At 49.7% G+C, this 18,345-nt stretch overlaps 1 protein-coding gene across 1 annotated transcript; it reads left to right on the top strand.

Annotated features, from left to right (window-relative positions):
• The first annotated feature begins 10,309 nt into the window (after window positions 1-10,309).
• On the top strand, window positions 10,310-15,737 carry LOC149325659 (uncharacterized). Its single transcript, XM_089564358.1, has 2 exons — window positions 10,310-11,864; window positions 15,724-15,737. The coding sequence occupies exons 1-2, from the start codon at window positions 10,310-10,312 to the stop codon at window positions 15,735-15,737; spliced, it is 1,569 nt and encodes a 522-aa protein (XP_089420484.1).
• The last annotated feature ends 2,608 nt before the right edge of the window (window positions 15,738-18,345 follow it).

The raw sequence follows: 18,345 nt of genomic DNA, 5'->3' as shown, positions 1-18,345 counted from the left end.
CAGCATCGAATGTGCGACGAACGAGGCTTGCCAAGCACCGAATTGTCACAGACGAACACGCCCGACCACTGCGACAGAGCCCCTACCGCGTATCGCCGCTAGAACGCCAAGCTATCCGTAAGCAAGTTGAGGAAATGCTTCGTGACGACGTTATCCAGCCATCAAGGAGCCCCTGGGCAGCACCAGTCGTCCTAGTGAAAAAGAAAGACGGCACCCTTCGCTTTTGCGTCGATTACCGCCGCTTGAACAGCATTACGAAGAAGGATGTCTACCCCCTCCCCCGCATCGACGATACATTGGACCGGCTGTGCAACGCTAAGTACTTCTCATCGATGGACCTGAAGAGCGGCTACTGGCAAATTGAAGTCGACGAAAGAGATCGCGAAAAGACTGCGTTCATTACGCCAGACGGACTCTTCGAGTTCAAGGTGATGCCATTCGGCCTCTGCTCTGCCCCAGCGACGTTCCAGCGAGTAATGGATACAGTGCTCGCAGGCTTGAAGTGGCAGATTTGCCTAGTCTACTTAGATGACGTTGTTGTCTTCTCCTCAAGCTTTGAAGACCACCTCAGAAGGCTTCGGATAGTGCTGGAAACGATCAAGTCTTCACGCCTGACGCTAAAACCAGAGAAGTGCCACTTCGCCTACGAGGAGCTGCTGTTCCTTGGTCACGTCGTAAGCAAGGATGGAGTTCGCCCCGACCCCCAGAAGACGGCTGCGATCGCAGAGTTTCCACAGCCTAATGACAAGAAGGCTATACGCAGATTCCTTGGATTGTGCGCTTATTACCGACGATTCGTCAAGAACTTTTCGCGCATCGCTGAACCTTTGACTCAACTTACCAAGGCTGACGTGCCTTTTAAATGGGAAAGGCCACAAGAGGAAGCTTTCAACGAGCTGAAGCGCCGCTTACAGTCCCCTCCTGTGCTCGGGCACTTTGATGAAAACGCCGAAACCGAAGTTCATACCGATGCAAGCGGGGTGGGCTTAGGAGCGGTCCTCGTTCAGAAAAATGGCAGACAGGAGAAAGTTATCGCGTACGCTAGCCGTTCACTGTCGAGAGCCGAAGCCAACTATTCGACGACAGAGAAAGAATGTCTCGCCATTATTTGGGCCACGTCCAAATTTCGCCCCTACCTATACGGACGACCATTCAAGGTTGTGAGCGATCACCATGCTCTGTGCTGGCTGGCCAATTTGAAAGATCCCTCCGGCCGCCTTGCTCGTTGGAGCCTGCGTCTTCAAGAATTTGACATAACTGTAGTCTACAAATCTGGCCGCAAACATTCCGATGCTGACTGCCTATCGCGAGCCCCCGTAGACGCAGCACCGGAAGAGGAAGACGACGATGCTTTCCTAGGACCGGTAAGCGCCAGCAGTTTCGCGCAGCACCAGCGCTCGGATCCTGAGTTGCAAAGCCTAGTTGATTATTTGAAAGGCAAGACCACCTCGCCTCCCCGGGGGTTCAAGCGCCAACTGTCGTCCTTCGTCCTTAACAATAATGTCCTCCTGAATAAGAACTTCGCGCCCAGCAGGACAGTACATCTTCTTGTCGTGCCCAAGAATCTTAGGCAAGAAATTATGCAGGCATGTCATGATGAGCCGACTGCAGGGCATCTCGGGATTGCTCGCACGTTGCACCGCATCCAGGAGAAGTACTATTGGCCACGGCTAGCTACCGACGTTTCCCATTACGTGAAAACGTGCCGTGAGTGTCAGCGACGCAAAACGCCTCCGACTAGACCAGCCGGACTCCTGAACCCCTTACCACCGCCAACTAAGCCCTTTCAGCAAATAGGGATGGACCTCCTCGGCCCCTTTCCGACCTCTTCATCAGGAAACAAGTGGATCATCGTGGCCACCGACTACATGACCCGCTACGCCGAAGCAAAAGCGTTGCCTAGTGGTACCGCAACAGAAGTCGCAAAATTTTTTGTCGAACAAATTCTGCTGCGACACGGCGCCCCGGAAGTGCTCATCACAGACAGAGGAACGGCGTTTACAGCGGAGCTGACGCAAGCCATTTTAAACTACAGCCAGACAAGCCATCGGAGGACCACTGCCTATCATCCACAAACCAACGGACTCACAGAGCGTCTGAACAAGACCATCGCAGACATGCTCTCCATGTACAGGCGCGGACAAAAGTAAACGGAGCACGCAACTGTCTTCGAATATTTTTCACGCGTCACCTAATTGAAACTTCCAGCAGTGGTACGCGCATGCTGGTAGCGGAGGTTGGTGGGCTTCCTTGTAGACAAACAACGCTTCTTCATTACCAATGGAGAAAGCGTGATTGCAGTTCGAACGCAATAGCGTGCTCCGTTTACTTATGGCCGCGCCTGTACATCGACGCCGAACACAAGACGTGGGACTCCATTCTGCCCTACGTGATCTTCGCTTATAATACTGCCGTCCAGGAGACAACCAGGTTTACCCCATTCCAGCTGGTATACGGCAGGAAGCCCACGACAACACTCGACGCAATGCTCCCGCACGTTTCTGACGAAGACAACCTCGACGTCGCCGCCTACCTTCATCGCGCCGAGGAAGCCCGAAGACTTGCGCGGCTTCGCATTCAAGACCAGCAGCACACCGACGCCCGACGCTACAATCTGCGCCGACGAGACACGCATTACAAGCCAGGTGATCGTGTTTGGATATGGACGCCAGTTAGCCGCCGTGGATTGAGTGAAAAGTTGTTGCGACGCTACTTTGGCCCGTACAAGGTTCTCCGTCGCATCGGTGACCTCGACTACGAAGTCATCCCCGACGGCACGACAGCATCTCAGCGACGCCGCACACGCCCGGAAGTTGTACATGTCGTACGCCTGAAGCCATATTATGAACGCTAAAGGACTGGAAGTTTTCATTGTCCGTGTTTATTTTCATTTTAAAGCATCGAGACGATGCTTCTTTGGAAGGGGGGTAATGCCACGTATCATTGCAGTGTTTGTTCGTTCACGCTCAAGGCAGCAGGAAAGGGTCGTTATCACTTTTGTTCGTGGCGCGAGAAGCGACCAGACTAATCTCGATTGTTCGCAGCCATGAAAGGCTGCATCTAGGTTTTTCCAGATTACCGTAGATGATCTTGACCTGTTATCTGGAAAGTTCCTTGCCGGCTTTAAACTGAGCGATGCCGCGAGCGGCGGACATTCGTAGTTCGACGACCGCCGAGCACGCCTGTTGCTTACGCCGCCGCCGAGTGATTCAGTTCTTTTGAGGGCGCAAGTCAGCCCAAATAAAGAGCTTCGTTTACAAGTCTTTCTGGTGTCTTCCTGACCGCTGGACTGCCGTCACTACAACGTGACAATATGACAAAATAGATGGGAGACGATTCTGTGTAGAACATTTTGCATAAATTTGAAGGCAGGTTTACGCAGAGTACATGGGTCTCCGCAATCGCCACTGCTCCTGCTCCACTGAATGATGAAGAGGGCCGCTCGTTGCAGGTTTTGTAGGAAGACACCGGTGGTTAGGTGCACACGGAACTGCCACAGTTGATATAGGAGAGCTTTGATACAACGAACTAGATGGCGGACGCATCTGTGTAGAAAATGTTGCATAATTTGAAGACAGGTTTAGGCAGAGTACATGGATCTCCGCAATTGTCACTGCTCCTGCTCCACTGAATGATGAAGGGGGCCGCTCGCTGGAGGTTTTGTAGGAAGACACCGGTGGTTGGGTGCACACGGGACTGCCACAGTTGATATAGGAGAGCTTTGATACGACGAACTAGAAGGCGGACGCATGTGTATCGAAAATTTTGCATGAATTCGAGAACAGGTTTAGGTGGAGTACATGGGCCTCCGCTAACGCCACTGCTCCTGCTCCGCTCAATGAAGACGGGGGCCGCCGGTTGCAGCTTTTGTAGGAAGATCCCGGTGGGTTGGTGCACACGGGACTGCCACAGTTGATATAGGAGAGCTTTGATATGACAACATAGATGGGAGACGATTCTGTGTAGAACTTTTTGCATAAATTTGAAGACAGGTTTAGGCAGAGCACATGGGTCTCCGCAATCACCACTGCTCCTGCTCCATTGAATGATCAAGGGGGCCGCTCGTTTCAGGTTTTATAGGAAGACACCGGTGGTTGGGTGCACACAGGACTGCCACAGTTGATATAGGAGAACTTTGATACGACGAACTAGATGGTGAACGCATCTGTGTAGAAAAGTTTGAATAAATTTGCAGACACGTTTAGGCAGCGTACATGGGCCTCCGCTATCGCCACTGCTCCTGCTCCACTGAATCATGAAGGGGGCCGCTCGTTGCAGGTTTTGTAGGAAGACACCGGTGGTTGGGTGCACACGGGACTGCCACAGTTTATATAGGAGGGCTTTGATACGACGAACTAGAAGGCGGACGCATCTGTGTAGAAAATTTTGCATAAATTTGAACACAGGTTTAGGCACAGTACATGGGTCTCCGCAATCGCCACTGCTCCTGCTCCACTGAATGATGAAGGGGGCCGCTCGTTGCAGGTTTTGTAGGAAGACACCGGTGGTTGGGTGCACACGGACCTGCCACAGTTTATATAGGAGAGCTTTGATACGACGAACTAGAAGGCGGACGCATGTGTATAGAAAATTTTTGCATGAATTTGAAGACAGGTTTAGGTGGAGTACATGGGCCTCCGCTATCGCCACTGCTCCTGCTCCTGCTCCGCTGAATGAAGTCGGGGGCCGCTCGTGGCAGCTTTTGTAGGAAGACACCGGTGGTTGGGTGCACACGGGACTGCCACAGTTGATATAGGAGAGCTTTGATATGACAAAAAGGATGGGAGACGATTCTGTATAGAACTTTTTGCATAAATTTGAAGACAGGTTTAGGCAGAGTACATGGGTCTCCGCAATCGCCACTGCTCCTGCTCCACTGAATGATGAAGGGGGCCGCTCGTTGCAGGTTTTGTAGGAAGACACCGGTGGTTAGGTGCACACGGAACTGCCACAGCTGATATAGGAGAGCTTTGATACGACGAACTAGATGGTGGACGCATCTGTGTAGAAAAGTTTGAATAAATTTGCGTTCAGGTTTAGGCAGCGTACATGGGCCTCCGCTATCGCCACTGCTCCTGCTCCACAGAATGATGAAGGGGGCCGCTCGTTGCAGGTTTTCTAGAAAGACACCGGTGGTTGGGTGCACACGGGACTGCCACAGTTTATATAGGAGAGCTTTGATACAACGAACTAGAAGGCGGACGCATCTGTGTAGAAAATTTTGCATAAATTTGAAGACAGGTTTAGGGAGAGTACATGGTCTCCGCAATCGCCACTGCTCCTCCTCCACTGAATGATGAAGGGGGCCGCTCGTTGCAGGTTTTGTAGGAAGACACCGGTGGTTGGGTGCACACGGGACTGCCACAGCTGATATAGGAGAGCTTTGATACGACGAACTAGATGGTGGACGCATCTGTGTAGAAAAGTTTGAATAAATTTGCGTTCAGGTTTAGGCAGCGTGCATGGGTCTCCGCAATCGCCACTGCTCCTGCTCCACTGAATGATGAAGGGGGCCGCTCGTTGCAGGTTTTGTAGGAAGACACCGGTGGTTAGGTGCACACGGAACTGCCACAGCTGATATAGGAGAGCTTTGATATGACAAAATAGGTGGGAGATGACTCTGTGTAGAACTTTTTGCATAAATTTGAAGACAGGTTTAGGCAGAGTACATGGGTGTCCGCAATCGCCACTGCTCCTGCTCCACTGAATGATGAAGGGGGCCGCTCGTTTCAGGTTTTATAGGAAGACACCGGTGGTTGGGTGCACACGGGACTGCCACAGTTGATATAGGAGAACTTTGATACGACGAACTAGAAGGCGGACGCATCTGTGTAGAAAATTTTGCATAAATTTGAAGACAGGTTTAGGCACAGTAGATGGGTCTCCGCAATCGCCACTGCTCCTGCTCCACTGAATGATGAAGGGGGCCGCTCGTTGCAGGTTTTGTAGGAAGACACCGGTGGTTGGGTGCACACGGACCTGCCACAGTTTATATAGGAGAGCTTTGATACGACGAACTAGAAGGCGGACGCATGTGTATAGACAATTTTGCATGAATTTGAAGACAGGTTTAGGTGGAGTACATGGGCCTCCGCTATCGCCACTGCTCCTGCTCCTGCTCCGCTGAATGAAGTCGGGGGCCGCTCGTGGCAGCTTTTGTAGGAAGACACCGGTGGTTGGGTGCACACGGGACTGCCACAGTTGATATAGGAGAGCTTTGATATGAGAAAAAGGATGGGAGACGATTCTGTATAGAACTTTTTGCATAAATTTCAAGACAGGTTTAGGCAGAGTACATGGGTCTCCGCAATCGCCACTGCTCCTGCTCCACTGAATGATGAAGGGGGCCGCTCGTTGCAGGTTTTGTAGGAAGACACCGGTGGTTAGGTGCACACGGAACTGCCACAGCTGATATAGGAGAGCTTTGATACGACGAACTAGATGGTGGACGCATCTGTGTAGAAAAGTTTGAATAAATTTGCGTTCAGGTTTAGGCAGCGTACATGGGCCTCCGCTATCGCCACTGCTCCTGCTCCACAGAATGATGAAGGGGGCCGCTCGTTGCAGGTTTTCTAGAAAGACACCGGTGGTTGGGTGCACACGGGACTGCCACAGTTTATATAGGAGAGCTTTGATACAACGAACTAGAAGGCGGACGCATCTGTGTAGAAAATTTTGCATAAATTTGAAGACAGGTTTAGGGAGAGTACATGGTGTCCGCAATCGCCACTCCTCCTCCTCCACTGAATGATGAAGGGGGCCGCTCGTTGCAGGTTTTGTAGGAAGACACCGGTGGTTGGGTGCACACGGGACTGCCACAGCTGATATAGGAGAGCTTTGATACGACGAACTAGATGGTGGACGCATCTGTGTAGAAAAGTTTGAATAAATTTGCGTTCAGGTTTAGGCAGCGTACATGGGCCTCCACTATCGCCACTGCTCCTGCTCCACAGAATGATGAATGGGGCCGCTCGTTGCAGGTTTTCTAGAAAGACACCGGTGGTTGGGTGCACACGGGACTGCCACAGTTTATATAGGAGAGCTTTGATACAACGAACTAGAAGGCGGACGCATCTGTGTAGAAAAATTTGCATAAATTTGAAGGCAGGTTTACGCAGAGTACATGGGTCTCCGCAATCGCCACTGCTCCTGCTCCACTGAATGATGAAGGGGGCCGCTCGTTGCAGGTTTTGTAGGAAGACACCGGTGGTTAGGTGCACACGGAACTGCCACAGCTCATATAGGAGAGCTTTGATACGACGAACTAGATGGTGGACGCATCTGTGTAAAAAATTTTGCATGAATTTGAAGACAGGTTTAGGTGGAGTACATGGGCCTCTGCTATCGCCACTGCTCCTGCTCCGCTGAATGGAGACGGGGGCCGCCGGTTGCAGCTTTTGTAGGAAGATCCCGGTGGTTGGGTGCACACGGGACTGCCACAGTTTATATAGGAGAGCTTTGATATGACAAAATAGATGGGAGATGACTCTGTGTAGAACTTTTTGCATAAATTTGAAGACAGGTTTAGGCAGAGTACATGGGTGTCCGCAATCGCCACTGCTCCTGCTCCACTGAATGATGAAGGGGGCCGCTCGTTTCAGGTTTTGTAGGAAGACACCGGTGGTTGGGTGCACACGGGACTGCCACAGTGTATATAGGAGAGCTTTGATATGACGAAATAGATGGGAGACGCATCTGTGTAGAAAAGTTTGAATAAATTTGCAGACACGTTTAGGCAGCGTACATGGGCCTCCGCTATCGCCACTGCTCCTGCTCCACTGAATCATGAAGGGGGCCGCTCGTTGCAGGTTTTGTAGGAAGACACCGGTGGTTGGGTGCACACGGGACTGCCACAGTTTATATAGGAGAGCTTTGATATGACAAAATATATGGGAGACGATTCTGTGTAGAACTTTTTGCATAAATTTGAAGGCAGGTTTACGCAGAGTACACGGGTCTCCGCAATCGCCACTGCTCCTGCTCCACTGAATGATGAAGGGGGCCGCTCGTTGCAGGTTTTGCAGGAAGACACCGGTGGTTAGGTGCACACGGAACTGCCACAGTTGATATAGGAGAGCTTTGATACAACGAACTAGATGGCGGACGCATCTGTGTAGAAAATGTTGCATAATTTGAAGACAGGTTTAGGCAGAGTACATGGGTCTCCGCAATTGTCACTGCTCCTGCTCCACTGAATGATGAAGGGGGCCGCTCGCTGGAGGTTTTGTAGGAAGACACCGGTGGTTGGGTGCACACGGGACTGCCACAGTTGATATAGGAGAGCTTTGATACGACGAACTAGAAGGCGGACGCATGTGTATCGAAAATTTTGCATGAATTCGAGAACAGGTTTAGGAGGAATACATGGGCCTACGCAATCGACACTGCCCCTGCTCCACTGTATGACGAAGAGGGCCGCTCGTTGCAGCTTTTCTAGGGAGACACCGGTGGTTGGGTGCACGTGGGGTTTCCACAGTTGATATAGGAGAGCTTTGATATGACGAAATAGATGGTGGACTATTCTGTGTAGAATTTTTAGCATGAATGTAAAGACAGGTTTGGGCGGAGTACATGGGACTCCGCTAACGACACCGCTCCTGCTCTACTGAATGATGAAGGGGGCCGCTCGTGGCAGCTTTTGTAGGAAGACACCGGTGGTTGGGTGCACACGGGACTGCCACAGTTGATATAGGAGAGCTTTGATATGACAAAATAGATGGGAGACGATTCTGTGTAGAACTTTTTGCATAAATTTGAAGGCAGGTTTACGCAGAGTACATGGGTCTCCGCAATCGCCACTGCTCCTGCTCCACTGAATGATGAAGGGGGCCGCTCGTTGCAGGTTTTGTAGGAAGACACCGGTGGTTAGGTGCACACGGAACTGCCACAGTTGATATAGGAGAGCTTTGATACAACGAACTAGATGGCGGACGCATCTGTGTAGAAAATGTTGCATAATTTGAAGACAGGTTTAGGCAGAGTACATGGGTCTCCGCAATTGTCACTGCTCCTGCTCCACTGAATGATGAAGGGGGCCGCTCGTTGCAGGTTTTGTAGGAAGACACCGGTGGTTGGGTGCACACGGGACTGCCACAGTTGATATAGGAGAGCTTTGATACGACGAACTAGAAGGCGGACGCATGTGTATCGAAAATTTTGCATGAATTCGAGAACAGGTTTAGGTGGAGTACATGGGCCTCCGCTATCGCCACTGCTCCTGCTCCGCTCAATGAAGACGGGGGCCGCCGGTTGCAGCTTTTGTAGGAAGATCCCGGTGGGTTGGTGCACACGGGACTGCCACAGTTGATATAGGAGAGCTTTGATATGACAAAATAGATGGGAGACGATTCTGTGTAGAACTTTTTGCATAAATTTGAAGACAGGTTTAGGCAGAGTACATGGGTCTCCGCAATTGTCACTGCTCCTGCTCCACTGAATGATGAAGGGGGCCGCTCGCTGGAGGTTTTGTAGGAAGACACCGGTGGTTGGGTGCACACGGGACTGCCACAGTTTATATAGGAGGGCTTTGATACGACGAACTAGAAGGCGGACGCATCTGTGTAGAAAATTTTGCATAAATTTGAAGACAGGTTTAGGCACAGTACATGGGTCTCCGCAATCGCCACTGCTCCTGCTCCACTGAATGATGAAGGGGGCCGCTCGTTGCAGGTTTTGTAGGAAGACACCGGTGGTTGGGTGCACACGGACCTGCCACAGTTTATATAGGAGAGCTTTGATACGACGAACTAGAAGGCGGACGCATGTGTATAGAAAATTTTGCATGAATTTGAAGACAGGTTTAGGTGGAGTACATGGGCCTCCGCTATCGCCACTGCTCCTGCTCCTGCCCCGCTGAATGAAGTCGGGGGCCGCTCGTGGCAGCTTTTGTAGGAAGACACCGGTGGTTGGGTGCACACGGGACTGCCACAGTTGATATAGGAGAGCTTTGATATGACAAAAAGGATGGGAGACGATTCTGTATAGAACTTTTTGCATAAATTTGAAGACAGGTTTAGGCAGATTACATGGGTCTCCGCAATCGCCACTGCTCCTGCTCCACTGAATGATGAAGGGGGCCGCTCGCTGCAGGTTTTGTAGGAAGACACCGGTGGTTAGGTGCACACGGAACTGCCACAGCTGATATAGGAGAGCTTTGATACGACGATCCATAACTACAGCGCAAACGACAGGACAGAGATGAAGAAGGGACACCACACAGCGCTGACTCACAACTAAAGTTTATTGGATGCCAGAAGGATGCCTGAAGTTTGCTGTGGAGCCCAAGAAATCCAGACCGGAACTTTTAGCCATGGTAAAGCAAGTTTCCAAGCAGGCCGACAGAGCTGAGGTGGACCGTTGCATTTCGGAAGGTGTGGACATGTTAACGAGGTACAGGGCATCGGGGACGAAGCTACCTCTGCATAAGACGGTTAGTTGGCTGAAAGAGAACTCGTTCTCTCTGCTAGTTTCTGATAAGGACGGAGGTTTTGTTGTCTTGGACAGGAACGTATATTTGTCGAAAGCATCGGAAGCTGTTCTTGCGATGTTTGAAAAACGCAGTGATGTGTCCGCCTCAAAAGCTAAGAGCAAGGCGAAGAAACTTGCTAATAGGCTGGAATTAACTAGGCTATCAAGTAAGATCGACAGCAGCTCAGGAAAGTGGTTGCAAATGTTTTTCACTGCGAAAACACATAAACTAGAGTGGCCGTTTCGTGTAATTGTCTCGGAAATTGGAACATGGCAGCAGCATGTAGCTAAGTTCCTGCAGAAAAAACTGAATCTTTTATCAATTGACGACCCTTTTAGAGTAAAAAGTTCGAAAGATGTTATCGCGTTCCTAGAAAGTAACTACAATAAGAAGCTTTGTGGATTTTCCGTCGATGTAAAGGATCTTTATTACACCATTCCTCAAGCAGAAATTTTGTCTTCTGTTAACGATCTGATTGATGAATATGGTGCTGTTGCATTTCAGAATGAGAGCGGAATTTCCACTACTGGGTTCCTTGAATTGTTGTCACTGTATCTTGGCTCAACTTTTGCGGAATGGAATGGCGGAGTTTTTATTCAGAAAGAGGGGATCTGTATTGGTTCATGTCTAGCGCCTTTCCTTAGTGACGTGTTCCTAGCAGCACGAGACAAAAGCATGAAAGAGCGATTTAAAGGTTCCAGAGTTTGTAGCATTTTTAGATTTGTTGATGACTACCTTGTGTTTTTAGATTGTGACAACCTCGATTTCGAGCAGCAATTCCCTGACGTCCTTTCGGTGTTCTCAGAATGCCTCACGCCATTGGTTTTAACACACGAAGTACCATTGAATGATTTTATTAGGTTTTTAGATCTTTCGCTTCATTTCAGTCCATCTCATGTTTGTTGGGCTTATGAGCCCCGTGCTGTTAAGCCCATCTTGCCGTTTTCATCAGCTCACTCCAAGCTGGTGAAGAGAGCAATTGTACATACCGTTTTTAGCAACACAGTCAACAAATCCTGTGAACACAGGTTGAAGCATAGCTTCAGCAACCAAGTAGACCGCCTGGCAAAGGCAGGCTACCCGTCTGAATTATTAGTTTCCGTGGCAGGAAAACTACTGGAAAAGTTAAAATCAAAAGGAAATAGTAAATGTACGAAAGAGACGAAGAAAAGGAAGATTGTTGTGGTGCCATATCTTCACAAAGTGTCGCACAATCTGAAAAGAATCGGAAAACATGCAGGCGTTGATGTCGTCTTTTCGGCGCCCAAACGACTGTCCAGCCTGATTAAGAATGTCAATTCAGAGATTAAAGAATCGCGCAAGTGCCCGATAAAGCACGCAAAACAGTTCGTGCCTTGCCAGGAAGGGGTGATATATTCGCTGCCACTGTCTTGTGGTAAGCGATACATCGGCCAAACCAGCCGATGTTTAAACGAAAGACTCAGAGAGCATGAGTATAATGTCTCCCGTGTCGCTATCTCTGGCCACGTGGCGAAACATTGCAGGCACTGCAAAGGCAATGAAGATGACGATGACACCTACGTCTGTGCGCCAAACTATCAGGAAAGTGCAGTGTTAGAAAAGAACCGTGACTCGTTAGCAAGGGAGATCATTGAAGCTCACTTAATAGGTAGGCTCTCGGAAGAATGCATCAGTGCTTCATCTGTCGCGTTGTCAGAAAAAGAAAGAAGATACCTTGATTGCGAATTTTGACAAGTGCTTGCTCACTGATTATATTGTATTCTGTCACTGCTTATATTGTATTCTCGCGCATGTGATTTGCTTGGCGGCATATGACTGGTACACTATTATGTCAGTCACGCATGTAAGTGTCGACTGCATTCTTTCTGGCCGCCAGGGAGGTATTTATACCTTCTGGCATCCAATAAACTTTAGTTGTGAGTCAGCGCTGTGTGGTGTCCCTTCTTCATCTCTGTCCTGTCGTTTGCGCTGTAGTTATGGATCATCAAAAACACCAACTCGGCCAACAAATGCTTTTGTCGTTTGATACCGCGAACTAGATGGTGGACGCATCTGTGTAGAAAAGTTTGAATAAATTTGCGTTCAGGTTTAGGCAGCGTACATAGGCCTCCGCTATCGCCACTGCTCCTGCTCCACAGAATGATGAAGGGGGCCGCTCGTTGCAGGTTTTCTAGGAAGACACCGGTGGTTGGGTGCACACGGGACTGCCACAGTTTATATAGGAGAGCTTTGATACAACGAACTAGAAGGCGGACGCATCTGTGTAGAAAATTTTGCATAAATTTGAAGACAGGTTTAGGGAGAGTACATGGTCTCCGCAATCGCCACTGCTCCTCCTCCACTGAATGATGAAGGGGGCCGCTCGTTGCAGGTGTTGTAGGAAGACACCGGTGGTTGGGTGCACACGGGACTGCCACAGTTGATATAGGAGAGCTTTGATATGACAAAATAGATGGGAGACGATTCTGTGTAGAACTTTTTGCATAAATCTGAAGGCAGGTTTACGCAGAGTACATGGGTCTCCGCAATCGCCACTGCTCCTGCTCCACTGAATGATGAAGGGGGCCGCTCGTTGCAGGTTTTGTAGGAAGACACCGGTGGTTAGGTGCACACGGAACTGCCACAGCTGATATAGGAGAGCTTTGATACGACGAACTAGATGGTGGACGCATCTGTGTAAAAAATTTTGCATGAATTTGAAGACAGGTTTAGGTGGAGTACATGGGCCTCTGCTATCGCCACTGCTCCTGCTCCGCTGAATGGAGACGGGGGCCGCCGGTTGCAGCTTTTGTAGGAAGATCCCGGTGGTTGGGTGCACACGGGACTGCCACAGTTTATATAGGTGAGCTTTGATATGACAAAATAGATGGGAGATGACTCTGTGTAGAACTTTTTGCATAAATTTGAAGACAGGTTTAGGCAGAGTACATGGGTGTCCGCAATCGCCACTGCTCCTGCTCCACTGAATGATGAAGGGGGCCGCTCGTTTCAGGTTTTGTAGGAAGACACCGGTGGTTGGGTGCACACGGGACTGCCACAGTGTATATAGGAGAGCTTTGATATGACGAAATAGATGGGAGACGCATCTGTGTAGAAAAGTTTGAATAAATTTGAAGACAGGTTTAGGCGGAGTACATGGGCCTACGCAATCGACACTGCCCCTGCTCCACTGTATGACGAAGAGGGCCGCTCGTTGCAGCTTTTCTAGGGAGACACCGGTGGTTGGGTGCACGTGGGGTTTCCACAGTTGATATAGGAGAGCTTTGATATGACGAAATAGATGGTGGACTATTCTGTGTAGAATTTTTAGCATGAATGTAAAGACAGGTTTGGGCGGAGTACATGGGACTCCGCTAACGACACGGCTCCTGCTCTACTGAATGATGAAGGGGGCCGCTCGTGGCAGCTTTTGTAGGAAGACACCGGTGGTTGGGTGCACACGGGACTGCCACAGTTGATATAGGAGAGCTTTGATATGACAAAATAGATGGGAGACGATTCTGTGTAGAACTTTTTGCATAAATTTGAAGGCAGGTTTACGCAGAGTACATGGGTCTCCGCAATCGCCACTGCTCCTGCTCCACTGAATGATGAAGGGGGCCGCTCGTTGCAGGTTTTGTAGGAAGACACCGGTGGTTAGGTGCACACGGAACTGCCACAGCTGATATAGGAGAACTTTGATACGACGAACTAGAAGGCGGACGCATCTGTGTAGAAAATTTTGCATAAATTCGAAGACAGGTTTAGGCAGAGTACATGGGTGTCCGCAATCGCCACTGCTCCTGCTCCACTGAATGATGAAGGGGGCCGCTCGTTGCAGGTTTTGTAGGAAGACACCGGAGGTTAGGTGCACACGGAACTGCCACAGCTGATATAGGAGAGCTTTGATACGACAAACTAGATGGTGGACGCATCTGTGTAGTAATTTTCGCATAAATTTGAAGACAGGTGTAGGCGGAGTACATGGGTCACCGCAATCGCCACTGCTCCTGCTCCACTGAATGATGAAGGGGGCCGCTCGTTGCAGCTTTTGTAGGAAGACACGGGTGGTTGGCTGCACACGGGACTGCCACTGTTGATATAGGAGAGCTTTGATACGACGAACTAGATGGCGGACGCATCTGTATAGAAAAATTTGCATAAATGTGAAGACAGGTTTAGGCAGAGTACATGGGTCCCCGCAATCGCCACTGCTCCTGCTCCACTGAATGATGAACGGGGCCGCTCGTTGCAGGTTTTGTAGGCAGACACCGGTGGTTGGGTGCACACGGGACTGCCAGAGTTGATATAGGAGAGCTTTGATACGACGAACTAGATGGCGGACGCATCTGTGTAGAAAATTTTGCATAAATTTGAAGACATGTTTAGGCGGAGTACATGGGTCTCCGCAATCGCCACTGCTCCTGCTCCACTCAATGTTGAAGGGGGCCGCTCGTCGGAGGTTTTGTAGGAAGACACCGGTGTTGAGTGCACACGGGACTGCCACAGTTGATATAGGAGAGATTTGATTCGACGAACTAGAAGGCGGACGCATGTGTATAGAAAGTTTTGCATGAATTTGAAGACAGGTTTAGGTGGAGTACTTGGGCCTCCGCTATCGCCACTGCTCCTGCTCCACTGTATGACGAAGGGGGCCGCTCGAAGCAGCTTTTCTAGGGAGACACCGGTGGTTGGGTGCACGTGGGGTTTCCACAGTTGATATAGGAGAGCTTTGATATGACGAAATAGATGGTGGACTGTTCTGTGTAGAATTTTTAGCATGAATGTAAAGACAGGTTTGGGCGGAGTACATGGGCCTCCGCTATCGCCACTGCTCCTGCTTCTGCTCCGCTGAATGAAGACGGGGGCCGCCGGTTGCACCTTTTGTCGGAAGATCCCGGTATTGGGTGCACACGGGACTGCCACAGCTGATATAGGAGAGCTTTGATATGACAAAATAGATGGGAGACGATTCATTGTAGAACATTTTGCATAAATTTGAAGACAGGTTTAGGCAGAGTACATGGGTCTCCGCAATCGCCACTGCTCCTGCTCCACTGATTGATGAAGGGGGCCGCTCGTTTCAGGTTTTGTAGGAAGACACCGGTGGTTAGGTACACACGGAACTGCCACAGCTGATATAGGAGAGCTTTGATACGACGAACTAGATGGTGGACGCATCTGTGTAGAAAAGTTTGAATAAATTTGCAGACAGGTTTAGGCAGCGTACATGGGCCTCCGCTATCGCCACTGCTCCTGCTCCACTGAATGATGAAGGGGGCCGCTCGTTGCAGGTTTTGTAGGATGACACCGGTGGTAGGGTGCACAGGGGACTGCCACAGTTGATATAGGAGAGCTTTGATATGACAAAATAGATGGGAGACGATTCTGTGTAGAACTTTTGCATGAACTATCCATGGTAAAACAGCGCTGAAAAAACACGAGGACGGAACAAACACAACACGAGCGCTGTTTCTTTCAACTGACAATTTATTACGCACATGTGTACATATATAGCATTCCCGCCAAACACTAAACAGAACAAAAAAACACTGCATCATCACTGAAAATATTAAAACTACATATCTACAAATGCATGCTCCAAAAAGGTGATTTCGCGGTTAGCCAGAGATAATGAGGGCTTACTAATGCATGCTGTACCCCCTTTGTCAATGTGATATGCCTCTACTATTTCCCTTACTATCTGATCCTTATGTTTGAAGATGACGGATGTCTGATGAAGCAATGGGGCGCACGTGTGCTCAGGTTGCCCGCAGTGAAGCGCCAAATTCGAACCGGCTACCTTGTCCAAAGAATTATGGTGCTCCCTCAGGCGTTCGTTTAGACATCTCCCAGTCTGGACAAGGCAGCCGGTTCGAATTTGGCGCTTCACTGCAGGCAACCTGAGCACACGTGCGCCCCATTGCTTCATCAGACATCCGTCATCTTCAAACATAAGGATCAGATAGTAAGGGAAATAGTAGAGGCATATCACATTGACAAAGGGGGTAAAGCATGCATTAGTAAGCCCTCATTATCTCTGGCTAACCGCGAAATCACCTTTTTGGAGCATGCATTTGTAGATATGTAGATTTAATATTTTCAGTGATGATGCAGTGTTTTTTTGTTCTGTTTAGTGTTTGGCGGGAATGCTATATATGTACACATGTGCGTAATAAATTGTCAGTTGAAAGAAAAAGCAGCGCTCGTGTTGTCGTGTTTGTTCCGTCCTCGTGTTTTTTCCGCGCTGTTTTACCATGGATAGTAATACCCAACTTGCCCACCTTTCTGTACTTCTTTTACATAAATTTTAAGACAGGTTTAGGCAGAGTACATGGGTCTCCGCAATCGCCACTGCTCCTGCTCGACTGAATGATGAAGGGGGCCGCTCGTTGCAGGTTTTCTAGGAAGACACCGGTGGTTGGGTGCACACGGGACTGCCACAGTTTATATAGGAGAGCTTTGATACGACGAACTAGAAGGCGGACGCATCTGTGTAGAAAATTTTGCATAAATTTGAAGACAGGTTTAGGGAGAGTACATGGTCACCGCAATCGCCACTGCTCCTGCTCCACTGAATGATGAAGGGGGCCGCTCGTTGCAGGTTTTGTAGGAAGACACCGGTGGTTGGGTGCACACGGGACTACCACAGTTGATATAGGAGAGCTTTGATACAACGAACTAGATGGCGGACGCATCTGTGTAGAGAATGTTGCATAATTTGAAGACAGGTTTAGGCAGAGTACATGGGTCTCCGCAATTGTCACTGCTCCTGCTTCACTGAATGATGAAGGGGGCCGCTCGCTGGAGGTTTTGTAGGAAGACACCGGTGGTTGGGTGCACACGGGACTGTCACAGTTGATATAGGAGAGCTTTGATACGACGAACTAGAAGGCGGACGCATGTGTATAGAAAATTTTGCATGAATTCGAGAACAGGTTTAGGTGGAGTACATGGGCCTCCGCTATCGCCACTGCTCCTGCTCCTCCTCCGCTGAATGAAGACGGGGGCCGCTCGTGGCAGGTTTTGTAGGAAGACACCGGTGGTTGGGTGCACACGGGACTGCCACAGTTGATATAGGAGAGCTTTGATATGACAAAATAGATGGGAGACGATTCTGTGTAGAGCTTTTTGCATAAATTTGAAGACAGGTTTAGGCAGAGTACATGGGTCTCCGCAATCGCCACTGCTCCTGCTCCACTGAATGATGAAGGGGGCCGCTCGTTGCAGGTTTTGTAGGAAGACACCGGTGGTTGGGTGCACACGGGACTGCCACAGTTTATATAGGAGGGCTTTGATACGACGAACTAGAAGGCGGACGCATCTGTGTAGAAAATTTTGCATAAATTTGAAGACAGGTTTAGGCACAGTACATGGGTCTCCGCAATTGCCACTGCTCCTGCTCCACTGAATGATGAAGGGGGCCGCTCGTTGCAGGTTTTGTAGGAAGACACCGGTGGTTGGGTGGACACGGGACTGCCACAGTTGATATAGGAGAGCTTTGATATGACAAAATAGATGGGAGACGATTCTGTGTAGAAAAGTTTGAATAAACTTGAAGACAGGTTTAGGCATCGTACATGGGTCTCCGCTATCGCCACTGCTCCTGCTCCACTGAATGATGAAGGGGGCCGCTCGTTGCAGGTTTTGTAGGAAGACACCGGTGGTTGGGTGCACACGGACCTGCCACAGTTTATATAGGAGAGCTTTGATACGACGAACTAGAATGCGGACGCATGTGTATAGAAAATTTTGCATGAATTTGAAGACAGGTTTAGGTGGAGTACATGGGCCTCCGCTATCGCCCCTGCTCCTGCTCCTGCTCCGCTGAATGAAGTCGGGGGCCGCTCGTGGCAGCTTTTGTAGGAAGACACCGGTGGTTGGGTGCACACGGGACTGCCACAGTTGATATAGGA

The sequence above is a fragment of the Amblyomma mixtum genome, chromosome 10, assembly GCF_055824585.1.
Source record: "Amblyomma mixtum isolate Tamu chromosome 10, ASM5582458v1, whole genome shotgun sequence".
In the NCBI taxonomy this organism is placed as follows: Eukaryota; Metazoa; Arthropoda; class Arachnida; order Ixodida; family Ixodidae; genus Amblyomma; species Amblyomma mixtum.
Note: the sequence above shows the minus strand (reverse complement) of the source record. Positions and strands in the feature narration are given on the sequence as shown.